Source organism: Manis javanica, chromosome 8 (assembly GCF_040802235.1).
Source record: "Manis javanica isolate MJ-LG chromosome 8, MJ_LKY, whole genome shotgun sequence".
Classification (NCBI taxonomy): Eukaryota; Metazoa; Chordata; class Mammalia; order Pholidota; family Manidae; genus Manis; species Manis javanica.
Window position 1 is genome coordinate 21796996 of NC_133163.1, and position 27743 is coordinate 21824738.

General features: G+C 36.0%; 1 protein-coding gene and 1 long non-coding RNA gene across 7 annotated transcripts in view; one reads left to right on the plus strand and one right to left on the minus strand.

Annotated features, from left to right (window-relative positions):
- The window catches only part of CEP128 (centrosomal protein 128), a 397887-nt gene that overhangs the window by 322186 nt on the left and 47958 nt on the right, over positions 1 to 27743 (plus strand). For 4 of the 6 annotated variants that reach the window (XM_073242024.1, XM_073242027.1, XM_073242026.1 and 1 more), the window contains 2 exons: positions 16264 to 16353; positions 23425 to 23448. The exons of 1 other annotated variant lie outside the window; for it this stretch is intronic. In XM_073242024.1, coding sequence (XP_073098125.1) covers positions 16264 to 16353; positions 23425 to 23448 — 114 coding nt within the window. The remainder of the gene's footprint in view (positions 1 to 16263; positions 16354 to 23424; positions 23449 to 27743) is intronic. One more of the 6 variants, XM_073242028.1, reaches the window with a different exon arrangement.
- The window catches only part of LOC140850718 (uncharacterized), an 80048-nt gene continuing 73194 nt past the window's right edge, over positions 20890 to 27743 (minus strand). Inside the window, exon 4 of the long non-coding RNA XR_012133737.1 lies at positions 20890 to 21481. This is a non-coding gene — a long non-coding RNA (uncharacterized lncRNA). The remainder of the gene's footprint in view (positions 21482 to 27743) is intronic.

The window sequence follows — 27743 nt, forward strand, 5'->3', positions numbered from 1 at the left end:
TGTGAAACCTTCATAAGATTGTATATCAATGATACTTAATAAAAAAAAATGACATGTGCTAGCCACAATTTTGTACAGATTAAATTCCTTTAACATCTTGAGCTATGTTCAGATATAAAAAGAAAGAACCCTGATTGGTCCATTCTGTGGAGAAAAAAAAATCTCAAGTATATACTCACCCTTTCTATCTTTGAGAAATTAATATCAGAGTTATAAAAAGCTTCTGCATACACTAAATGTATATATTGAGAAGGTAAAAAAAGGCTTTTTGAAGCACTTTGTTTATGGCCTGTGTTTGCTGTTGACCCAGAATACCACATATAAACATATTTATCGAGTATTTGGTATATCTGGCCTTTTGAAATGGCAGAACAAACCTTTTTGAATTTACTTTTCTCACAATACAAATGTTGGAACCAGGAATCCTGTTGAATTTAGTAGCCTATGGTTCTTATCAAATATTTACTAAGTACTGGCAGCATTTTCTACCAAAATGTCCATTGAGTACAACATACTGTGCCAGTCAACTAACTGTGGACATTTGTGGGTGTAAAGTATCCAATGTTATGTCCCACAGTAGAGGAGTTCAGTGCTGGCACTTCAAAGTGGCAATTAGTGCGAAATACTAATAACACTCCACCAAGAACAAGGAAGGAACTGACATTGCTAAGATACACAAGAGTGCGGAGACACATCCCAGAAAGCCTTTCATTTTAAGACTAGAGGAATATTCACTGAAAAGTGCCTACCTTCTTGAGTTTCTATAGTCAAATATAAATATACAGATGATAGTCTTGAGAATACTATTGAAGTATATAGGTTGAAGTTCCTACAATCACACTTTTTGAGGAGAAAAAGACAAAATAGTCTCCAAAAGATGATAGCACTGAGGACTGGAGGTTGACAACATTGAGTTTTAAGTTCTGGCTCTGCCTCTGATTCATTGGGTTAACCTTGAATAACTCAATTAACTTTGCTTTGCATATTTTCTCATCTACAATATAAAATCATAAAACTGTCTTCCAGAAGTGTTTAGTGTGGGTTAGATTAACCAGAAGGGAGAGATAAATATTTAATTCCAATTTACAATGTTAGCAAATCCGCACATATCCAAAGTGGAGTCAATTTTATTTACTCATTATCATCATATAATTATGTGTAATAGACATTCTGCATTTAATGTTATCCTCCTTAAGGGTAGGGGGTGTTTATTTCTAAACTCTTCCCAGTTTCCTGTAAGTAAAAGGTGTTTCATATACTCATTGAACAAATATTTATTGATCACCAATTATGTGCAAGGCAGTGTACTAAAGGCTAAAGATACAAAAGCAGGCTGCTTTGACTGGATGGGTTCTTGCCCTCTAGTCCAGGATTAGTGGAAACCATATTTAGATGGGTATTTATAATAAAAAATTATAACAAAATGATATTGAAAGGGATGTGTAAGTCACTGTGGGAGCATATATATAATAAAAAATTATAAAATGATATTGGAAGGGATGTATAAGTTACTGTGGGAGCATGTATCAAGAATACCTGTCTTTGGTGGAGATCAAGGTAGGTTTGGGGGAAGGTTTGGGAGTTGAAGATGGGTAGGATGAGCCAGGGTAGACTGGCATTCCAAGTAGTCTTCCCAGAAGAAGTCAGTATTTAAATGATAACCAGGAGCTAGCATTGGCAAGTTTGGAGTGAAGATAAGAAATATTTTCGGCAGTGTGAAGGAGAATGGAAGGCCTGAGGTAAAAGAGCGCATCCATTTCATGTTTGAGGAACTGAAAGAAGTTTAGTACATTGGGATGCAGCATCTTAGAGGTGAGGCAAGCCAAGGGTTTGTAGATTTAACAACAGTCTAAAGTACCTAGGAAAGGAGTTAGGATTTTAGCTTTTGTGTATGAGAAACCAGTCAAGGGTTTGAAACAAGAAAACAATATGATCAAATTTGTATTGTTTAAAGGTAACTGGCTATAAAGTTGAAAATAATTGAAGCCAGGAAGAGCAGTTAAGCAGATACTTGTGAGAATCTTGGCAAAAGATGATGGTGACCTGGATTGGGTGGTAGCAGAGAGCATGAAGAGGAGTGGGTGGTTTCTTAATATATTTTAAGAATATAAAAGTCCATGGAACTTTGAGATTAGTTGTTACGAAATAAAAAGAAAAAGTTAATCACTCTTAGGCTTCTTGATTGGACAATGTTAGGGATGGTTGTTCTAGTCACTGAGATAAGGGGAAGTTGATTGATTTTTGATATATTGAGTTTGGGTGCCATGAAACATTTGGGTGTCAATGTCAAGAGGGTGATTCATACATGAATTTAGAGCTCAGAAGGAGTTTGAATTGGATGTGCAGAATTTGATGTCATAAGATTGGTGTTCATATCATATAGATGATACTAAAAGTCATAGAAGCAATGAGAACTCCCAGGGGAAGTATGAAGAATAAAAAAATAAAAGTTAGACCAGAATCCTAGGGAACATTAACACTTAAGTAACAAGCTAAGGATGAAAATCGTGCAAAGAAGTCTAATACATAAAGCAAATCATTTCAGGGGAGCATAATGTCATGAAACTTAGCCAAGAATATATATATGTATATATATTTTTTGCCGAGAATATTTTAAGGGGGGAAAAAATCAATAAAACTGAACAAGTATTTGTTGCTTGAATCCACTTAGCTAAGAGCTTTAGGTTTTAAAATAAAAATTTATCATACACTAAATTGTAAATTACTATCATACTACGTCTTTCACTTTCCCAAATATCTACTACTTAGCATAGTGCCTCACTATAGCAGATACTCAGTTACTTTTTATTGACCAAATAAACATATGAATGTCACCCTACTGATCTCTTATTTAGCACCTATTTCTTGGTCTCTCTAAAGTCTTCCTGTTAAAAAGCAATTGTGCCTGTCCTAGAGTTTTTTCACTTATAAATTTTGAGGACAACTTCCAAATTCTGTCATTCCTGCATGTGCCTGCCCCCCCCCACACACTTTCATTCTCCTTTTCTCTATTCTGCTCTATTCTTTCCTCTTTGAATGTATTATTGACCTAAAAGGTCAATGAGTGGGTAATTTGGCACAGTGGTAAGAATCAGTGGAAAAAGAGAAGGATGAAATGGCAAGGGGGTGGGCAGCAGCGAGGAGAGTTTTCAGTGGTCGGAGGTATCACAAACAATGAAGACAGACGTATTTGACAGTGATTTTTGCAATGCGGCTGGTAATTACTGAAATTCCTCACTGGAGCTTAACATTGTCTGGCTCATTTTCTGTGTGCGTGACATTCATTTGCAGTTATATTGTGTGCTGCTTTTCTTAAAAATTAAGTGTTGTCCAATGAACCAATAGAAAGAGAAATCAGGAAAACAATTCCATTCCTAGGAATAAAATACCTAGGAATAAACCTAACCAAAGAAGTGAAAGACCTATACTCTGAAAACTACAAGTCACTCTTAAGAGAAATTAAAGGGGACACTAACAAATGGAAACTCATCCCATGCTCATGGCTAGGAAGAATTAATATCGTCAAAATGGCAATCCTGCCCAAAGCAATATACAGATTTGATGCAATCACTCTCAAATTACCAGCAACATTCTTCAATGAACTGGACCAAATAATTCAAAAATTCATATGGAAACACCAAAGACCTCGAATAGCCAAAACAATCCTGAAAAAGAAGAATAAAGTAGGGGGGATCTCACTCCCCAACTTCAAACTCTACTACAAAGCCATAGTAATCAAGACAATTTGGTACTGGCACAAGAACAGAGCCACAGACCAGTGGAACAGATTAGAGACTCCAGTAATTAACCCAAACATATATGGTCAATTAATATTTGATAAAGGAGCCATGGACATACAATGGCAAAATGACAGTCTCTTCAACAGATGGTGCTGGCAAAACTGGACAGCTACATGTAGGAGAATGAAACTGGACCATTGTCTAACCCCATATACAAAGGTAAACTCAAAATGGATCAAAGACCTGAATGTAAGTCATGAAACCATTAAACTCTTGGAAAAAAACATAGGCAAAAACCTCTTAGACATAAACATGAGTGACTTCTTCTTGAACATATCTCCCCGGGCAAGGAAAACAACAGCAAAAATGAGCAAGTGGGACTATATTAAGCTGAAAAGCTTCTGTACAGCAAAAGACACCATCAGTAGAACAAAAAGGAACCCTACAGTATGGGAGAATATATTTGTAAATGACAGATCCGATAAAGGCTTGACGTCCAGAATATATAAAGAGCTCACATGCCTCAACAAACAAAAAACAAATAATCCAATTAAAAAATGGGCAGAGGAACAGAACAGACAGTTCTCTAAAAAAGAAATACAGATGGCCAACAGACACATGAAAAGATGCTCCACATTGCTAATTATCAGAGAAAAGCAAATTAAAACTACAATGAGGTATCACCTCATACCAGTAAGGATGGCTGCCATCCAAAAGACAAAAAGCAACAAATGTTAGCAAGGCTGTGGAGAAAGGGGAACCCTCCTACACTGCTGGTGGGAATGTAAATTAGTTCAACCATTGTGGAAAGCAGTATGGAGGTACATCAAAATGCTCAAAACAGACTTACCATTTGACCCAGGAATTCCACTCCTAGGAATTTACCCTAAGAACACAGCAATCAAGTTTGAGAAAGACAGATGCACCCCTATGTTTATCGCAGCACTATTTACAATAGCCAAGAATTGGAAGCAACCTAAATGTCCATCCATAGATGAATGGCTAAAGAAGATGTGGTACTTATACACAATGGAATACTACTCAGCCATAAGAAGAGGGAAAATCCTACCATTTGCAGTAACATGGATGGAACTGGAGAGCATTATGCTCAGCGAAATAAGCCAAGTGGAGAAAGAGAAATACCAAATGATTTCACTCATCTGAGAAGTATAAGAACAAAGGAAAAACTGAAGGAACAAAACAGCAGCAGAATTACAGAACCCAAAAATGGACTAACAGGTACCAAAGGGAAAGGAACTGGGGAGGATGGGTGGGCAGGGAGGAATAAGGGGGGGGAAGAAGAAGAGGGGTATTAAGATTAGCATGCATGGCGGGGGAGGGAGAAAGGGGAGGGAGGGCTGTACAACACAGAGAGGACAAGTAGTGATTCTACAACATTTTGCTATGCTGATGGACAGTGACTGTAATGTGGTTTTTAGGGGGGACCTGGTATAGGGGAGAGCATAGTAAACATAATAATCTTCATGTAAGTGTAGATTAAAGAATAAAAAAAAAAGAAAGAAAGAAAATGGGGATTACTCCTTGATAGGATAAAACTATTGGTAAATCAAAGATTAATGCATGCTTTAAATATCCTTAATGTTGATCACTTAAAGGGTGTCAGATGATCAGCTATGGAGGTACTCTTTTCTGATAATATTCCTTTCTCTTAATAAAAAAAAAAAAGCATTTCCTGTGTGGTGACCTCCAATGAGTTCTACACAGTGGTATAGAGGGCATGTCAAAGTGTGGGCAAAGGGTCTGTTTGTTTTTATGCAGAAGATCAAGGCCTAGCTTGGCTACCCAGAAAATGAATTAAGATACGATATGAGGAGGAGCTTCTGGCATCAGCACTCTCTGGAGGACTCGTGCCGGGGGATGATCATCAAAAAGCCTCCACAGGGATCTGGGTGATGCTGCGGTTGTGGCTGTGTCCATCCCACCATCTCCTGGACTTGCCATAGGAATGAGGAGGGAGATGTCTAGGCTGGCATGTGCATACAGTGAGACAACGAATTTGACTGGATCTGTACTGTTGGAACTCAACCAGGAGTTGGGAGGGGTGCAAGTTGTAGCGCTCCAAAATCTTACGACTATAGACTATCTACAGTTAAAAGAACATATGGGATGTGAACAGATCCCAGAAATGGGTTGCTTTAATTTGTCTGATTTCTCTCAGACTGTTCAAGTACAGTAGGACAATATCATCATATCATAGACAAATTTTCACAAATGCCTAGCGTGCCTAACTGGTTTTCTTGGCTTCACTGGAAATGGTGGTTAATTATAGATTTGCTTTGTTTATGTCACCGTATTCCTATTATGTTAATATGTGTGCGCAATTTAGTTAGTAGTTTAAAACCTATACATTCTTAAGTTACTCTACAAGAAGATATGTCAAAGAAATAATCAATCCTCCCATGTTTTCTTCCATCTGCTACCTCTATAGCTTTTTTTCTTCCTTCCTAATTATAACCCTTATATAGAATTCATGCCTCCTCGAGACAAGTGCTGGGCATAGAAGCTACAGGGCATAAATCTGCAAAGAAGTAAAAAGCTAACCTTTTCAAACAATATGGCTTCTCTCTCACTTACCAACTTTACATCTCCCTGTATGGCCCCGGAAGATGACTGGTTAGCCAGAGACGGGTAAGATTCCTCAAGGGAGGAACAACCTAAGACAGGCACAGTTGCAGGGGGTCCATCATGTGAGAAATTGGGGAACAACAGTGGTGAAGCTTAGAACCTCACCCCACCCCCCACCCCCCCGTTTTGAGAGAAAGCTTCTGCATCCGTGGATGTTTTATTGCCCTTGTCTAGCTCAGATCAGCACATAGTCTACAGGCACACACCTGATCATCTACAATTGCTCTCTTACAACACTAAACTATGTTTTCTACCTTTATCTTGCATCTGCCTACCACTTCAGCATTTTATTAAAAATAAAAATAATAATAATAATAAAGGGAGAAATGTGGGATCCACATATAAATCAAGTACAAAAATCAAACAAATATTCATATTTGACCTGATTATTTACAGTTCATAATGCGTGATCAAAACCGAAAGTTTCTGTGATGAATGCCCTTGTACTGTTCACCATGTAAGAACTTATTCACTATGTAAGAATGCGTTCACCATGTAAGAACTTGTTCATTATGCTTCAGAAGATTGGAGACTGATGAGAATTAGGCTTGAGATGGATTAATGATTGTGCATTGAGCATTGACTCCCCTATACAGAATTTTGTTGTTAACAACCATTTGATCAATAAATATGAGAGATGCCTTCTCAAAAAAAAAAAAATTAAGTGTTGTCTTTTACTATAAATTGTGTGGTGCCTATCGGACTCCTGTTTGCATATGGGTTTGAGGTACATTGAAACAAGTCAATCCCTTCTTTAATCCTCTCAAGGTCAGTTGAAACATTTTAAGTAAACACAGAAGGTAATCCATTTTTCCTCAGTTTAGTTGAAAATTATCCAGGGACTGACACCTAACTTGTGATGGCTGCTAGTGGTAGGTGCTGCTGTTGGATTTTTGTTTTCATTTTTTAAATTACCAACGTCTTGGTTCACCTTCATCGATGATGTTGCTTTGTGAACCCCAGAATGCATGTCACACCGAAAGAGTATCATGCATAGCTAAGAAAAGCTTTAAAACACAACCTATGACAGTCACTGTACAGAGTACCTGAAAATGCATATGCCCCTCTTCTTAGAGCTAACCTACAGTCATCTCACTTTTCATTTTATTTGAAATGAGATAAAGCAGGGTGATGATGAACATGATTTTTCCTATTCATCTTCCTCTTTTTGCTAAACCATCTTTGGTCATTTTGAGGCAATGTCCATATCTCTAAATTGAGTACAATAATAATACTGACTTCATAGGATGGTTGAGAGAATTAGTGAAGATAAAACATAGATAAACCTTTGTGCCTGCCAGGTCCTCCATAAATATCTGTTTCGCTCACTAGTTTTTGCTACCTACTATGTGCCGGGCATGGTGCTGTATCCTGGGGATAAAGCAGTGAACGTCCCTGCCCTCTTGGAGGCCCTCCCTCCTATCTTCCTCTCCTCAGCTCCTTCCATGGGAAACCATGATTTTGAATTCAGATATTGGCTAAATTGTGCCAAAGGAAGTGTTGTATCTTCGGATAACTACTGAATATAATGAAACAGTGAAAAAAGTCACAATATGGTAATAATGAAATTGATTTGGGGGGCTACCATATGAATATCAATTTCATTATTTTAGGAAAAAGGAAACATTTTGGTTGTAGTATCTATAATCTAAATGTCACAAGTATTTCTAGACACATTTGTCAATATCAGCCTTTTCATTAGAAATGGATTGGATCCTTCATTTAACTTTTAAAAATTGGGTTTATGTTTTTTTTTAAAAAGTAGTGTATTTTTTTCTGAGACATTCCTGGAGCTATGCTATCTATGGAAGGCTATTAAGCAGCATTACTGACATGCTGATTTTCTGATGACCCATAATTATGTTTAATTTCTGTCCTAGATAGCTATTAAAAATAATAGTCTGGAACCTTCCATTTGGAGGTTTTGATTTATTTTTTTAGAAACATTTTGGGAGTGGAGGGGCAAGTGTTTGATTTTTGCATTTGTCACCTCAATAGTGCTTAGGCAAAAGCATTTGAAATGAGCAGGAAGGAAATCTTTACTCAGCCATTACTTAATTTCAGCTACTTGTGGAGTAGCTTATGGCAACATGGTGTTTGAGGAAAAAGCAGAACTTGAATTGCTTAGTTCTTTTGAAACAAGTCTAATAAATATTAATACAGGAATATTATAATATGGAAAAGAATTCCAGTGTAGAGTTGGCAGACACATCACTGGAGATAAACTAGGCAAGAAAAATCACCAAAGACAAAAAATTGACACAGGTGAATAAATTGCCCTGGCAGAGGCTGAGAGTGGAGTCCATTAACATCTGGGCAGTCCCAGTGTCTGGCCCCTCCTCTTGGTAAACAGGCATGTGATAAACTGGGCTAGTGACATACTAACTGGGTAATTTCCATGGGTTTGCTGTTAATCCTTTCTGCCTGACTATAGAATGCCCATAACCTGTACTCTCAGACCACAAAGTGGTTGGAGATTTTACAGATGGAGGGGGGTAGAAATGCAGGCGTGGGGCCACTAAGAGTCCCAGAGCTGCTTTAGAAGGGAAAATGAGGGTGAGTGGGATACTATGTTCTAACACTGGATTTCTGGAAGATTTGAAGGATTGGTTAAAGCAATTCTTAAATTTCCCTAGAAATTCTAGTTTGCTTTGGTGATACTAAGGTATATTAGAAGGCCAAATGTGAACAAATTGATAAATTGGGATCGACTCTTAAAGGCCTCATTAAACTAGGAGGGGAATGCAGTATCCTGCTTGTCCCTAGGATGGCACATGAGAGTTGTAATGGAACTTCTGTGACCCTAGAAACCAAAATGTAATTCATCGCCTACTTATCGTTACCAAGATGCATGCCTCAGAATGTAGGCAAATCACTATGTATCTCTGTTTCTTTTTCTGATATATGATAAAAAATAATAATAACTGTTCCATGCAATAACATAAACAAGATAAAACATGGGTGATTATTGGGGATGGAGGGTTGGGCAACACTTTGCTCCTTTAAAGGCAGGTGACTTAATGGCTCATTAACACCTCTGTTTTCTCAAAAGGCCAAGAGTCTTACCACGCCTTAAATTTGGTATGAGGTCTCAACAGAGATAAAACATTAGCAGACTGTGTTAGGGTCAAGCAGGGTCTCAGCCAGTTAGATTTGCACACTTCCATTTATTATGTCAAGAGGCTTCAGGACAGCAGGGAACCAAGCTCAGTAAAATAGATTCCACTTGAAATTTTAGTGATTATTAAATTTTATCAACCAATTTTACTTGAAATTTGAAATTTGTTTTTAATTCCAAATTTATGACAGAATAAACTGGAAAATAGAATACTCTGAGAGTGAAGCATTCTTGTGTCTGTATGTATGGAAGTTGATCGACTAGATAATTTTCTCCTGAGAATAAAAAAGTACATAAACATGGCTGGTTCTGTTTATCCAAAGGGATTCAAAGCACAAGCCTTCAGTACTTCGTAATCTCTTTGAGTCAAGCTTCTAAAAGAGCCTCAAAAAACAAAAACAAAAAACAAAAAATCATGTCATTTGGAAACATTAAAAATGCAAGGACAAAGTATAATCTTTGTGTTCAAATGCCCAAATTTCGCCCTGTGGCAGAAAGCTTACTAAAAAAGCTAGTAGAGAAAATGAACCACGTGTGTGTGTCAGATTTTGGAAGTTGCTCCCACAAGGAGGAAAATTATTTTATGTATCTCCATATACTATCCCCTTTGCCGTTGGCTCCACGGAAAGCAGCACTTTGAGAAAACATCCCTTGATGTCTTTGTCAGTCTGAGCTCTGGGTTCCACAGGCACTGGGGCAGATGGAAAGAGCAGCTTATGTTTTCTTGTGAAAAACAGAAACCATCTAAACATGTTATGATGTTTTCCAGTGCTGAGCATGACTGGGAGTTTTTGCCATGTTTCTAAAGTCAGCTGTCACCTTACAATTTGGGACAGTTCAGGACCACTTTCCATGTGTGTCTGCTTGTTCTTCTCGAGTCACAGCCCTAGGTAGGCCTCAGACTGTGTACCAATAACTGTGTGTCTTAGTCCATTCAGGCTGCTGTAACAAAAATACCATAGACTGAGTTGCTTAAAGTAGAAAAATTTTTTTTCTCTCAGTTCTGAATGCTGGAAAGTCTAAGATAAGGCAAATTCAGTATTTTTACTTAGGATTTATGTTGGCAGATTCAGACTTGGTGTCAGGCCCACTTCCTGGTTCATAGTGGGCAGAGAGAACAGAGAGTCTCTGTCATGAGGGCACCGTCCCATAGGTGAGGGCTTCACCCTCATGACCTGATGACCTCCTGAAGGCCCCACCTCCTAATGTCATCACACTGCGGATTAGGGTCTCAACCTCTAAATTTTGGGGGATACAGTCAAGCCATAACACTGTGTTCTCCATTTTGTCTTCTATCTCCCGGTAACAAGGACAATTGTGAAAAACTGTATTCTAAGTAATGCCTGTAGTGCACCTAGATTTAGAAATAAATGCTCAGCATTACTACATTTCTGGCTGAAACAGTTTCCTCTGACTCATAAAACAAATCTCTGAGGTTCTAAGTATTAATAAGAGATCGTTGACAAAAGCGATAGTTCTTACTTCTAGGGCTCTCTCTCATCCCACCACTGGCCAATTTCCAGAATATAAAGAAACATTGCAAAGGTTTGTCCCAGTCTGTGATCTGGAACACTCTACAACTGTGTTTCGATCTCTTAACAACAAAGACTTACTTGGCACTGATTAACTCCTGTCAAGATTGGTCTAAACCAACCCCAAAAGGTGATGGTCTATGCATCAGAGAGGGGAAAAAAATCACCCCCCGACTTGTTAATGAATGATATTAATAGTGATTAAGCAATTCTTCTTTGTCATACACTGTGCTAAAACTTCTAAATAAATGTGATTTAGTCCTTGCAACAATTCTATAGGATAGGTAGGTACTGTTGTTTTCATTTTACAGATAAAGAAGCTAAGGCCCATAGCTTGCTCAGTCAGTAGGTTGTACTTGTATTAGAATCTGCCTGTCTTCTCTACTGCTAAATTTAAATGCCTTAGGAGCTTATGGAGAACATAATTTCTATGCTTTTTTTATTTGTTGAGGTTCCGTGCCTTTCTTTCTTTTAATTCTTCCTTTTTTTTTTCTGTGAGAATTTTGCATTTGCAAACATATTAAGCATTTAGTGTAGTAAAATACTGACATCCTCCTCAAGAAAAAGACTATAAGAATCTATACAATTTTTGGAAAGTACATTAAATAAATCAGGTAATACTGAGGACTAGTGAAACTTTACTGCCCTTCTATAACTTAAAAACTGCTATAAACTCTAACACTCTAAGCTTACATATACATGCAACTGGGACAGTGTCATGTATATATTTTTGGCTATTGGCATTTGAGAAAGATTGTAATTCCTGGTGCAAGATTATGGACAATCCAGTAATCTTGAGCACTTCTAGGAAGGAGAAGGGATCATTTTTCTTTTTCTATTCTGTACCTTTTCTTTTTGCTTATTCATCACATTTTAAATAAACAAACTGAAGAAAGTTGTTATTAAAGCCCTCCTTGGGCTTCTTCAATTTCAGTTTTAAACCAGGTTCAAAATATTCTGGCAAAAATTAAAGGCAACACTGAAAACATTTGCATAAATTTTAAATTGTGCAAAAAATGATAAAACTGAAATGAGCTGAAAGAATGACTAATAAGCATATCCTCATATCTTTGTCTTTTTATTATAATCAGTGATTATTTTGGTTTTAAAAAGTTGATGCTGAAGTGCATTCCTTTGCAGGGTATCTGCATTACACTTTTCTAAATTTAATTTTTTAGATGTTTAATGTTTACTTTTAAAAGTGTGAAGGCTTATTAGTGTGCCAATAAATAATATCTAAGGTCGTTAACAATACTTCTACATGTGCTCATAAAATGCAATCGAAAAATATTACCTACAAGCGATTCCATGCCTTTACTATACTCTGATTGTAACTGAAATCGTAGTTCTCATTTCACTGTTAGAAAGGTACTAATAAATTTGTCATGAATGAAACACGGATAGGGGAATGAGCTCGATAATGAATCTAAACTCCTGCAGCCCAGATCTAAAAGAACTGGAAGACCAGCACAATAGAGGTGCCATTTAACTGCTCTACATCCCAGCTAATTAAGTTAGGGTCTTGTTTTCCCTTTTCCTTTCTTCTGGTATTTCCCTGGTGGTATTGACTGTGGGTGCTTCAGCTGGCATAACGTCAGACCTGGAGAGCAGGAGGAGTTGCAACTTACTTAAGAAAAGCAGATGGCAAAAATATAATATCATGTGGTAAATGAATACAAAAATGGGTACAAATAGTGTATTTTTATTTGAATGCTAAATTTATTGTGATACAGTATGTTTCGTTACACTGTCACCTAAGATCTGTTAAAAATAAGGTTCTGGAATGCTGTTCTGGCATGTGTCCTTTTGAGAGAGGCGCTCCAGAAGTTTTCCAGTGTGGCCCCTAACCTTCACCCCACACATAAAATATAGGCCTGACTGTAATAAAAAGGTATGTATTTATGTATTTTCTGTCTATGTATTATTTCAAATTATTACCTAAATCTGTATTATGTATAGTTATATATTATATAACATGATAATGGTATAATATATAAATATATATAATATAAAAAATATATACATCAAAGTGACCTTCAATTTGTTTTGTTATTTATTTTTTATTATAGTATCATTGGTATACACTCTTATGAAGCTTTCGCAAGGAAACAATGTGGTTATTACATTCACCCTTATTATCGAGTCCCCCCCATACCCCATTGTAGTCACTGTCTATCAGTATAGTAAAATGCCACAGAGTCCCTATTTGTCTTCTCTGAGCTACATTGTCTTCCCTGTGACCCCACACACACCACAGGTACCAATCATGATACTCCACAATCCCCTTCTCTCTCCTTCCCCACCCAACCCCCAGCCTCCCCCACCCCTCCCCTTTGGTAACCACTAGTCCCTTCTTGGAGTCCGTGAGTCTGCTGCTGTTTTGTTCCTACAGTTTTGCTTCATTGTTATACTTCACAAATGAGAGAAATCATTTGGTATTTGTCTTTCTCTGCCTGGCTTATTTCACTGAGCATAATACCCTCTAGCTCCATCCATGTTGTTGCAAATGGTAGGATTTGTTTCTTTCTTATGGCTGAATAGTATTCCATGTACCACTTCTTTATCCATTCATCTACTGATGGGCACTTAGGTTGCTTCCATGTCTTGGCTATTGTAAATAGTGCTATGATAAACATAGGGGTACATATGTCTTTTTGAATATGAGAAGTTGTTTTCTTTGGGTAAATTCCTTGGAGTGGAATTCCTGGGTCAAGGGAAACAAAATCAAAAATGAACAAATGGGACTACATCAAGCTAAAAAGCTTCTGTAGAGCAAAGTACACCATCAGCAGAACAAAAAGGCATCGTACAGTATGGGAGAATATATTCGTAAATGACATATCCAACAAGTGGTTAACATCCAAAATATATCAAGAACTCACATGCCTCAACACCCAAAAAGCAAATAACCCTATTACAAAAATGGGCATAGGAGCTGAACAGACAGTTCTCCAAAGAAGAAATTCAGATGGCCAACAGACACATGAAAAGATGCTCCACATCACTAATTATCAGGGAAATGCAAATTAAAACCACAATCAGATATCACCTCACACCAGTTAGGATGGTCAACATATAAAAGACTAAAAACAACAAATGCTGGCGAGGATGCAAAGAAAGGGGAACCCTCCAACACTGCTGGTGGAAATGTAAGCTAGTTCAACCATTGTGTAAAGCAATATGGAGGTTCCTCAAAAAACTAAAAACAGAAATACCATTTCAATTTGTTTTTAAGAGTTAATATAGACTCCTTTGAGTCATGTGGACCTAGATTACAGTCTAAGCTCCAACACGTAATCCCTATGTGAATTCAATACATTTAATATCTTTGAGTCTGTTCTCTGACTATAAATGAAGAAATTCATAATATTCACCTTTTGAGAATTTTTGTGAGCATTAAATGAGAACATAGTAAAAAAACACCCAATACAGTTTTTGGCAAACAATAAGCCTCTAATAAATAGTGTTAATTTTTATGATACACGTTATTTAAAGGGATGTTTTCATTAACAGCCACACACACATATCAGAGTTCCTTCTGTTCCTGGAATTAAGCAAAATCCTTTCCTGTTCCAGGACCTTTGCATTTGCTACTCTCTCTGTAATGCTCTATTCCCTTAGCTCTTTCAAGGATGGCTCATTTCCATCCTGTGAGTTTCAGCTCAAGAATCACCTCTTTGTAGGCACTTTCCCTGACTGACTAGTCTAAAGTAAACCTTTGCCCTCACCCTCATCGCAGTTCCTAAGGGTCTCCTTTATTTATGTCTGTCTTCTCCTTTGTAATGTAGGCCCCATGAAGGCAGAGAGACTTTATCTTCCTTGTTGATAACTGTGAACCCGGGATCCAACATAGTGTCTGCCTCAATAAATGTGAATGAATGGATGAATTACTCAAAGGAATAAGTGGGAGGAAGGGAAGGAGAGAGGCAGAAAGAAAGGAAGCGAGTAAGCAAGGAAGGAAGGGAAGACATTGGAAGGAAAGAAAAAATAATGGATAAAAGAAATAAAGGACAAAAGGAAGAAGAAACCTTATCGGCCCGAGGAATGGCTTATATTCTGGGATATGTATTTATGTATATACAGCTTTTAAATATTATTTTAAAGTTTAAAAATTTGGATAGATATTTTCTGGTTCCTGTTCTCTTTTCTTGTCTGATCAGTCTGCTCCTCTCCCTTCAGAAACTTGGGGTTTGCCAAAGGGTGACCTCTGTGAGGCAGGAAGCAGTTCTTATAGGATAGAGGGTTGCCAAGCTTTCTGTAAAGAGCCAGACTCTAAATATTTTAAATTTCAGAGACGTGTGCTCTCTCCCCAAAACTCAACCCTGCTAAACAAAAGCAGCCATAGATAACATGTTAAGGAATGAGTGGGCTATGTTCTAATAAAATTCGGTTTCATGTAACTTCCCATGTCATGAAATATTATTCTTGCTTTGATTTTCTTTTCAGCACAATAAAAATGTAAATGCTCATGGGACTATAAAAATGCATGGCGGGTTAGAGTGACCGACTGTCCTACATAACTGACCCCTGCCTTAGAATGAACGAGATAATGGTCATCTATCTCAAAAACATTTTTCATTCAAGAGATGAACTGGAGTAGGGGGAGTCAAAGAATAAATTTTTTAGTTCTTCTTAAAAAATAAATATCTGATGGTAGAATTGTAAGTAGTTTTGAAATTGAAGCAAAGTATAACTTGAGTAATCAGACCTTCCTGAACTCTTAACATCACACTGCATTATCACTCCATTATCCACAGGTAAGGTTGTGAGTATTAAAAGTTGCTTTCATTACTGGCTAAAACTGCCCAGTGTGTCCATTAACAAGTCACCCCCATCCCAACTTTATTTATTTATTCCTTTGTATCATACACTTTGGAGTTTAGGATCAGTTACTTCCAGGTATGATTTTGAAAGTAAGGCAACTGAGGGTACTTTGAACTAAACTACTGTTCTTTATTTGTAATCCTAAAGAGTAAAATGTTTTAAATTTCAAGTAATGACCTAAAATTGTGAGTTTAAATTGGGTAATAAATTATTTTAGAGAACATTGTAAAAATGCAATGTGATATCACATCCTCTAAATGCAGAAATTAAATAATATTTGAAATTATTATAGTTCTATTAGTGTTATTTTTATAGCTGTAACTAGTATTTATAGTATTTTTTATTACTTTAAGATAATAGAGCTCTCCAATTCTTTTTCTTTACTTACATCTTTCTTAAACAGCCAAAGCTACTGTTTAAAATTCCACCTTGGGAAGATGCTAGTCAGACTACAATGAAAAATCAGAATGAAGCTCAATTTGAAGAAAAAGCAGTTAAGTATTTCATAGGTAGGAATATTTAGGATATTTGGGGCTGAATAGTTCAATACATCTGCTTTATTTCAGGCATACAGGATAAATCTACTTCATGGATGCTTCCTATGTTGGATGCAAACTAAGTTGTTGGAGTTTTTTTCCTCAGTCATAGATACTAAGAATAGTGCACTATTGATTATCAGAGTACAGATAATCTGAGGTTTAACCTTAGATTTTAACCACCTTTCCCTTCCTACCTGTGCTTATATATTAGGAAATGAAGATTAATAACAGTGTTAATCTTAGTCAAACTGAATTAGGAAGCAAGAAAAACCTAACTCATGTCAGCTAAATATGTTATTTTAAAACCGCCTACTTATGTCTTGATAACCCTTATCAGAAGCCACACTCTTTAGTATAGAAAGGTGAAAGGTAACTGTACACAGAAACCCACAGAAGGAATTTGGGAGTGAGGGTAAGAGAGAATCTCTAATATAATGGTCCTTCCACTTTAACTCCTAAAAAGAGTTGAGTAAACGACTCTGCATGTGAAATAGTTTGTGGATTGTTGAAATTGCTCAAAGGTAAGCAGTTCCATTCTCAGGGAGGACTGTTTGCTTATACCATTTAATGACTCAGCTTGTGACATGCATGCCAGTCAACAATCAAGTGCTATGTATGGTTCAAATATTTAGGAGGAAGAAGCTTGGGACAATGGGTTCTATGGTTATGTGGGTTTCTGTGTAAACATTCTTCACCTAGAAGCCCAAGAAAGGTGTGCCCTTGAGAGAGACGAAGGAGATGTCAGCCTCAGGGAGTCTCCTTAACCATCTGTGTTTGGTGGCAGTCAGGTACACACCCTGGAACAAAAAGCACACCCTCTTGTTTTCCACAAATTCTACATGACATAAACCTACTCATAAATTGTGCCATGATCACTACTGCACTGTGATTTGCATAATAGTTCAGAGTATATTCATCTGATGTATGCCTAGCGTCACAGCTGGAGACATGTACTTTATTTCCTAAAATGTAAATCCCTGACAAAAAAAATGGTGTGTTGATTTCTAAGTTGTTGGCTTTCTCCTCCTACTACTCAACTCCTTTTTGTGGACAATCTTTGAAATTACATCGGTTGTCAATTGCATTGCCCCTGTCCACCATCATTGTCTTTATGTTATCTGCAAATAATGTTTAGTTGTTCCCTACTCCAGATGTCATTCAATGAACTTTTGTTACCTATTACCAGCAGTTTCACCGTGGAATTGAGCAGTTCCAGTAGAAAGATAATTCTGTCTTTTGCACTTCATTTGGGTTGTAGTCTTATCCTATAGGCATACACCTTTGTACCAATACATTGTGCATTGAAGAGTCTTAAAGTGATTCTTCATTTCAAACGGGGGACAAAAGAGACACCTCATTGCTGTGCTTTGTAATCTGAAATATAAAGGGTAAATCTGAGATGTTTTGGGGTTAGTTTCATAAAGTTGACTGGAAGTGTTTATAGGGACTTTAAGTAAAACCCTTACACCACCTTTCAGGCCACATTTTCCAATGTGAAAACTTGTAATACAAACCAGCAGAGCTCCATTTTCATATCTTTCTCTTCATCTTCCTCCTCCAACCCATTTGCATTCCCCACCCCACAAATCCATGCATACATACCACTTCAGTATAGGTGCAACCTCAGCCTTTTCTGAACAGTGTCAAACTGAAGTACAGTGGTCAGTAATGGCCTCATAACAAGTAAGACTGCAAACCCCAAATGCCTGAGAAGGCAGCAGAAGAAAGCTATAGAACAGCCGGCTGCCTCAGGCCTCTATCATGGCAATAGTAATGAATGAGAGAGCAGATCAGCAATGTGGAGCACATACTTTGACTCTGTTCTTGAATCCTGCCTCTGATTCTATCAGCAATTTGCCACACTGAGTGAAAAAAAGCAAATGCTACTGGGTACTCCCTCCCTCAAGGTTGGGAAGTGATACAGCCCTTTAACCTGGCTTTTCTTGATAAGTCAAAATTATTAGGAAGCGGTTTATTGATAACTTTATTAGACAAAATCTTTGCTGTGGTTTTCTTTTTTTCTATTTTGTTATTTTGGACTCTGAAGGAAATTACTTGAAAAAGTCCTATAAGCGGTTAGTGAAAGGAATTAGCAAAGATTGCCTATAGGTACCACATGCTGGCTAAAATCGACACTAGATGACTGGGAAACCACAGCAAGTGCTCTATTGCCACTCATTCTGGAGGTTTTCTTTGGTACAAGGAAACTTTGTCTGACTTTTAATAGATAACATGCAATTTTATGTATGGATTATTGATTTTGATTCTATTGGTATATTCAAAGCCAACTTGCACTATATTTCAAAGCGTTTTTTGGTATTGCAATATTGAGGTTGTTTGCAATTTTCCTGTCTGTTTTATTTTAAATCACTATATGAAACATTGATCTCTTTCTGAGATTGAAAATGGCCTTTTCCTCTTCTTTAATTTTAATATTTTGAAGCTTAGAAAAGAAAATAATACATATGAAATTATTTTGAGCTCTTTTAATTATTAAAAAATGGCTGATAATTTATTAAATGGATTTTCATGTGGATTGCATAGAGGAAAAAAGTTACATGTTTGCATTTCATTTTATATCCTTCATATAAGAAGTAACAGGTGAAGTGTGAGTGTTCATTAGAGTTAACTTTAGCAGGAAAAAAGCCATACAGTGGTCTATCTGGGTAAAGTTGAGTGGAATTTTCTTCCAGAAGAAGGGCTTTGTGCTTTTAGAACCATGAAGGGAGGGAGTCCCAATTGCAGGTTTTTCTTTTTGAAAACTATATACCCATCATGGCCACTTCAGTTCCAGAGAAGTTTCCAGAATTATTCTATACTTTTAAAGCTGCTTTTACTTGGAAGGGGTAGAGACTCACTATATTTTTATTCCAACTATTCTATTTTTTCATATTAAAAATACATTTAAGGCATTCTTGGAAAATGCTGCATTATTGTGATAAAAGAAAGTCACTAGACCTGTTCAACTATACTTACCTACAGGCATAGACCTAAAAGGCCTCAAATTCATCTTTTAGATGCAACAGATGAATCAGTGTGTATAATTGATTAACTCAGCTGAATAAAATAAAATGTTTGTGAGCAAGGTCAGATACCAACAGTCCATGTAGGGCTCATTTCCTAACTTAGCCTACAAATATTTGCCCATCTGCAATAATTTTAATAAATTTTCCTTGGTTCATTCATAAGTTCCAGTGTACACTCCTTTGTCACCAAGTAGCAAAGGAGTATGTGCAACTCAAGGCAGGTCACTAAACCACATTATGAAAAGTTAAAATGAATCTTTTTGTAGTACATAGGCTTCCTCAAAAATATATCTGTCAAGCCAAGAATGAATTAAAATGTGATGTCTAGCAGCATTATTCTCACTTTGCAATTGTATGTAATATCACAGGTAATATTGTTAAGGACAGCCAGCACTCTGCACTTGAATTTAATGACTAGGTAGTGACTACATCTATGATCCTTAAGAGTAAACATGAAAATAGTATTTGCCATTTTAGGTGTTTCTTAGACTTTCCTCTCCTTAGAACAATAGTGAAAAAGAGACTGTCCAGTTGCAAAAGAAACTATTTCAACAAAACAGGTTTTATTTCCCCCTAGAACTGTTTTTTTTTTTTCCAAAATATTGGAGGGAAATTTTTTCCTTTGTTTTTTGTTTAACCTATCACTCCCAATCATTTCTTTCCTTGTTATTGATACCATTTATCTAGAAATGTTTCATGCAGGAGAGATAAATAGATTTGGTTTAATAAAATAGTTTGTTTGTATAATAGTCTTACATCTTATTTCAGGTGTTTTTATTTGGAGTAAAAGGACTTGAAAGCCCATGGGTGGGCTCAGAGAGTTTACGATTCCCATAAAAGTATATGCAAAATTGTGTGCGTGTTGTGGATAATGTACATTTTCCAGAGGAGAAGATCAAGTTTCATCAGACTCCCAGAGTCCATGACTACAAAAATAAATGCACTGAATGATTAAGACCACCTGAAATAGCATGCTTATAATGAGAGTATTTTGACTACTTCTGGAGACTGTCTTTTCTCTCTACATCTTCTACCTCCTAACCCCCCTTTCCCTTTCCTGATAATACTTTCCTTTTCAGGATCCAAGCATGGGAGTGTGTTTTTGTGATGGGGGAGAAGGGACACGGTGAAACCTACAGGTTGAGCTTGAAGATAGAATCTGTTTAAATGAAAACTGAAGATTATACAGTAACAACAAAATACTACAACTGCAGTTCTAGTGGGGATTGGGAGGGGCTAACTATTTTGATGTAAATTGTGTGTTCATTCTAGGACATATACTGGCATTTTTTTTCATAGGCTATATCAGTGCCACAATATTGGCTTAAGTTACTGCTATTAAGAATAATATGAGAGGGAATATGCAAATATTTTCTTTGACAATAAGGATTTTCAGTAGCCTCTTTTATATACAGAATTATAATAACTAATATTGTTTGCTAAAAAAAGAAGTCAAGTATAACCACTTAAATTTTCAAAATACATTTCTTAAATTTAAAAAGCAGGTTAGTTAAGTTCATAAAGACTAGGAGTAGTTTCTTTTTGTATGTAGCCTAAAGACCAAGAACTCTACAATTTAGACAAAGCTCACTAATTGGCAACAATGACTGGTATCTTATTCACCATTGCTGATTGGAGAATTGCATTATTTAAATTCAAGTTAGTGAACTGAATGTCTGATTTCCCTAATTTTCTCTCTCTCTCTTTTTTTTTAACATGTATTTTTCATGGAAAGCTGTTTCAGTACCACTTTGGAATGAAGTAGGCTGTACACAGACATAAATAAATTGCCTCAGGATAGATTATTTATTGATCTTTGTATTTTAATAAAATGGAGGTGCTTTTCACCATTTGTGTTCATGGTCTTCCAGACTAGGCAGATGTCTTTATCTGCTCAGACTACTGTAATAAATTATCATTGACCGGGTGGCTTAAGCAACAAACATTTATTTCCCAGAGTTATGGAGGCTGGGAATTCTTGATCAAGGTGCTGGCAGATTCGGTTCTCAGCAAGTGCTCTCCTCTGGGCATGCAGACAGCGGTCTTCTCTATATACCTATATGGCCAAGAACAGAAAGAGAAGAAATGATTCTTGTGTCTCTTCTTATAAGGGCACTAATCCCATTATGAGGGCTCTCTCCTTGCGACCTAATTATCTCCAAAAGGCCATATCTCCAAATGCCCTCGAAATGAGGATTAGGGTTTCAACACAGGAATTTTGTGAAAATACAAACACGCAGTCCCTGATGGTATGTATTTCTTTTAAAATACTTAAGAAAATATTCTAGTAAAATGAAAACACTAATACATGAATCACATCACTTTGTCTTTACCAAACACTGAGATCTAAGACAGACTTAGTTCAGCTCCTCCGTTTTGACATCATGTGAAATCACCAATTTCAAACCAGCTGTATGTGTTCTTTAAAAATATGCTAATTCTAAACAATAAGATCCCATTGATACATGGCATAGGAAAAACTTAAGGCCCAAATAGTGGCAGTAAATATTTTGAGCCTTCCAAGATGGCTCATATAAATGTGATGCTGCCCAAAGGCTGATTCTGTCTCTGGAAGGCTTCTAAGGAGGTTCTGCTCAGTTTGCCAAGGATGATAAAGCATTGCAGAATGGGGTTGTCCCAGATGCACTGTGAATGAGATGCCTGATAACAGATCAGAGCCCCCTCGAGGCATTATGTGCATTTATTATGAAGGGCTCAGATGTGACACTATACAAATCACCAACAAAACAGTTATTTCATGAAAATTATGAGGGCGAGGGTGAGGTTCTTTCAAGTCTGCCAACAAAATGCAATTAAACAGATTATATTGCTAAAAACAGTCTTCTTGGGGCTGATTTTGCATAATATATTCATTTAACTTGTGCCCACACAGCCAAATGTTTAGAGTAGACGTGTTCAACTGGGTTTCCAGTCACCTTCCCAAGCGGGGCTTCTGTCTGTCAGGAAAGGCCAGGAGCACCCAGCTGAAGGCCAACCTCTTTCACTCCTAAGTGTCACGGGCCCATGTCTGTCCCTGCAGGACAAGGAAAGAACTGAGCGGACTGGCTCTCTGCACTGTTTTCCCCTTTTTCCTTCTTACAACAGATGATTAATTTGATTAAACAAAAAAGAAATCCAGATTTTACACATCTCCTTCAAATGCTTAAAATGAGAGAGAACAAAAAATGGTCTTAACTCTCCTAAAAAGGATGGCTTTCCACTTTCTTAAATCTTCAAACTCTCCTCTTTTTCAAATTCTTTTTCTAACTGGTAAAAACTTCCTATATGTAGTTGTCAGCTCTTTTCAGAGCTGAGAATACAACTTTTGGATTAAGAATGAAATTATCTTCTCAATTATTTCACTTTTTATTATTTCAACATTGTCAATGACTCTTGTTAAAACCAGTATTTGTGTAAAACCTTCCATCTAGGATGCTATAGGCAATGAAGTTCCATCTGGGTTCAGGATTGGCTGCATGTGACATATATTTCTCATTTATTTTTCCTGAATTTTTTCAATTAATAGTTTACTTATTTCAATTGATGAACTTATTATGTCTGAACTTTACCTTTCTGTAAGATAACACTTTGTATTGTATGCCTAATCAAGAGCTGGTATATCTGCAAATAAATTCCTTTTTTATATCACTCTTACTGTCTAGTTGTAGTTCATATATTCATATGTATCTAATATTTATATATCCTTAATTAGGTAAATAATTTTGCTAATGCAAAAGTGGTCAAATCTATTCCATTTAGTAACTCTATCTGAATTTATGGTATTAACTGTTAAACCTTATAGTGTTAATACAAACTGAGATGAGAAAAGTGATTCTCTCATGACTTTATTATAGATATCATCTTGAGTAAGAGTTTTCATTTTTTTATATTTTTAAAATAAATTACTACTAATAGAGGATAAATAGAATATCTGAAAATTAAACTCAAAATGATTTATAATAGCTTTGTTTTTATAATATTTTATTCCTTTATTTGCAGGACCGTCTAAATGCATTAGAAACGGTAAGTTGGGGCATTTCTTTCTTCTTCTGTCAGAATTACTGCTGTGTTCTGATGTGGATTTCAGAGCTCTCCCCAAAAGAAGCAGTTCCAGAAAGTATTTCTAAAACTCCATCTGAGATTCAAAGGGGAAAATAAGCTAAACTATTCCCAAAAGGTATGTGGAAACAGACTTTTAAACTGAAAAAACAAATCAGAAAAAATAAAAATGTGCATATCTAAGTGGTCACTACTTTTGCTCAACACTGATGATGCCAAAATGTACCAATTTATGCAAACTGTAATTAGCTTCAATGTAATTAATACCCTGTATATTTGTTTCTGTATTTCCCAATCACTGAAAGGACTGGTTGATAAGAAACTGAGATCAGGATGCTATTTATATTTTGAAGGCCAGATAGTCATTGTTAATATTTTTTTACATCGTTCTCCCCAATATCCAAATAATTATTAAAGCTAGTCAGCCTCTTTTTCAATAATCTAACTTGCAGGAATCTAATATTAGGAAAATTTTTAAAAATGCGTCAATGTAAAGACTACATGCTTGCCATATTTATTGGAAAAATGATTTATTTTAAATTATTTTAGAAAAAAAGAGGAAACAGCATTGTTTGACCAAGTAATAGATAAGGTGTTGAATTTCCACCCAACATGCCACAATGGTTAGGGAAAAGGCTTATAATATAATGTTAAATGGAAAGAAATTCAAGATATAAAATTGTGTGTACTTTAATGATTACAATAAATGATAGGCATATGAAAAAAAGTAGAAGAGAATGAGCACAACTTACAAAATGACTTGTTAAGCAAGAATTAGGACTGTGAGTTCATTCCTTTCTCTGTGTTTCAAGTTTTATATGACAGTTACATTATTTTTATAAACAAACATTTTTATAATAAAAACCATGCGAAGTGTAAGAATGGTAAAATAAATTATGGTATCACCTAGAGATAAAATATTCAGCCATAAAAAGTCATATTTCTAAAAGTAAATATTGCCATGCTGTTACAGGGGTGGGCGAGTGGTGCATAGAAGTATATGAAAGGTATGATGAAAACATTGAATATGTATATTTTTTGTGTTAAAAAAGACTTTAAGAAAACACAAAATACTAAGAGTGGCTTGCGACTGTTTTTTATTTTCTCTTATTATGTTTTTAATGGATAGGGACAAAAATAAGAAACTTGTAAACAATAACAATAAAGTATGTATTTTGTGTGTGTGATGAATGGAAAGATGCTGATATAGCAGCACATTTTCATCCTCTGTATGCAAGTGATCTTTAAGTGACAGTGTCCAGATCCTAGTGGGTAACTAATTTATTCCCTAGATTTAACTGGGCCATTTGGAAATTACACTCAGTTTCAATATGATGACATTGTAGGCGAATAAAATGTTTAATGTTCCTCCATACATATTTTGCTTACCCTTAGGAGAGTCTTGCCAAAGGATTTGGCTTGTGAATGAAATGTTCTTTTCAAAAGTTTGAACAAAAACAGAAATTCTGAGTTTGAGGACTTGGGTTCAGCACCGAAATGCCACCTGTACATTTAGCAAATCACTTGTTTCTTGATTCCTTTATCTGTAAAAATGATAATTAAATTTAAATTATAATTAGATTTATTTTATCAGGTTGTGAGAATTAAGGGAGAAAATATATGTAAAAATATTTAGGACCAAGCAAATGTTAGGTTATCATTATCATTATGTGATTGCTTACTATTTCTTATTTAATCATTTAAATTATACCAGTATACCTTGTGAAGCTGAAAATTATACCAATAATAACAAAAAGCCCGTAACTTTTATTAGTCTTTTTTATTTATATAATATCTTTACTAAAAGTACTATGGAGAATAATGTTAAATGCCTTATCCTAAGGACTCCTTTAGGAATAAAGGTAAAAATAAAACTGACTAAATGAACTAGGTTTTTTACAGTGGCAGTTTTCTCAAGATGGTTTTAATTTGAAATAATTATCATAAGTAAAACCATAAAAATGAAAATGCTCAGTAATAATGCTAATGCTCAAATATCATGAAGTCCTTTGATTTCATATGGCATTATAAGGAGCAAATTTAATATACTTGGTATACTATTCAACTAGTAAAGTATTTTATAGTTCATAAAATCAAGTATGCTGAAAGCAATCTCAAGATCATTTATTACTCTCTCACAGCTCAGCATTTAAACCATAGGAAAGTGTTGGTGGTCTACATTTGGTTGGGTTGGTATTAGGATATACAAGGCATTGAATGTAAGGTATATATTATGGTGATAGAAATCTGCCAAAGTTTGAAATTTCATTGTTCAATTAGGAGTATTTACAATATATTGGTTTAAAAGGTTCAGTAATTATAATACCTGAAAATAGGATTTTTTAAATCATAATTAACAAATTGATTTGGCTTATCACCAATTCTCTATATGCGTAGGTCACAATCATGTGTCCATTTTTCCACCTCTTCCTCAATTTTTCCCTCTCTTTCTTTATTAGCAGGCAAGCTTCTTTGATTAGAAATTACATTTTACTTGCAAATGCATCCCTTGGGGCCTATCAAAAATTCCTGGTATATAGTGGACAATCAAGAAGCATTTGTAGAATGAAAGAATGAATTGTGTATGACCCTCACATAAGACTGTTCTTGGGGGTATTGGTATACACAGTACCAGTCCAATAGTTGAGGGAAAAAATTCTCCAGAAGCACATTAATGTATTATTTTTTCCAAATGAAAGTGTGTGATAGTACCACTCTTTATCTGGTATTTCACAGAAGCTCTAAAGATTTTCATTATTGTTTAGTGTGAACTTCCCAAGGAAGGAAACACCTTCACCCAAAATATAGCAGGTTGATTCCCCCAAATAAAGTGGTATCTGAAAAAAATCTTGATTTAGCATCCCAATTCATCAGTAGATATTTATTGTGATGTTACAAGATGTTACAACTGACTTAAAGCAGCATTCAAAGAATCACACATATGTAGGCACTAAAAAGTACTGAAATAAATTTGAAATAGGTGCAAAACTGGCTTCTTCCACAGTGGGTTAAAGAACTCTATTGAAACACCCAGATAAAAATATTTGCAAGTCTAAGAATCATTTGCATTGCTATCAGTTATATGCAACTCATAGTTATAAATATCTCAAAGGGGATGACAGATACAGAGATCCCATAGAATCAGAAAAACCTAGAAGGGTGAGTTAAGGAAAAGCTGGTTATTCTTTAAAGACACCCAGTAAGTTTTTGTTCTATGTCAGTGTTTCACTTTTTTTTTTGCAAGTTCAGAAGAGATAACACAGAGAATAGTAGGAGACATTTTGGAATTCTGAAACACAATCCAAGGAGTTTAACTTGATTTTTATTTCCAAACTGAGTAAGACTTGATTATTTTATATCAGGGATACAAGTAGGTTTCTTCCTGAGTGCCACTTCCTACCAGTCAGGACTGGCTTTTGAAACACCCCGTAGGGAAAGATTCTGTTTGCTCTTTTGAAAAGAGTGCCATTACACTTTGCATTCTCTGTCATGTGCGTTGCAAAGCTGGGAGGTGAAGGTGGTATTACAGCTACTTAGCCAATAGGGACCTATTAATGTTTTTCTTTTTTAACCAGGGTTTGTGGCATGTAGGAATACAAATATAGTAGTAGTAGTCTGCAGGATTGAGAGGAGTGGTGAAAGCCTGCAAGGAAGAGGGAAAGTGTACCTTGGAGGTAATCTAACTTTAGTAATGTGCCTGCAAAATTAGGGATTGAGACAGTTCTGTGCCAGAAAGGCAGGCTGAAAGTGGATGTCCTTGTTTAGAGAAGGGAACTAGTGAACTTAGCAAATAGGATGTCAAGGGAGAAGAGATGTACACAATACAGTAAAAATCATTTTAGGAAGCTTAAAGGGAATGTAAGGCAGCAGTTCAGTTTGGAGATATAAATTCAGGTTTTCATATCACCTCCCAAATATGTATTTTCATTTCCACTAATACCATGATTATTTAGCTTCTCATACCTCTATATTAGAGTTCCGTATGACTTCAGTGAACAGAGAAATTAAAAAATAATAGTGGGTTCAATAAGATAGAAGTTAATTTCTCTCTTGTGTAATGATCCAGATATATGGTGTCCGTGGCACATTTGCTGTCAGAAACCCACATTTCTTTCGTTTTTCTGCTCCTCCATCCTCGACATGTTGCTTAACCCTCCTGATGAAGGTGCCTGTTCCGCTTCCAGCCCTTATATTTGCACTATAACTAGACAAAAGAAAGAAAAGGAGAGCACGACATCCCCTTTAGCGCAAACCAAAAG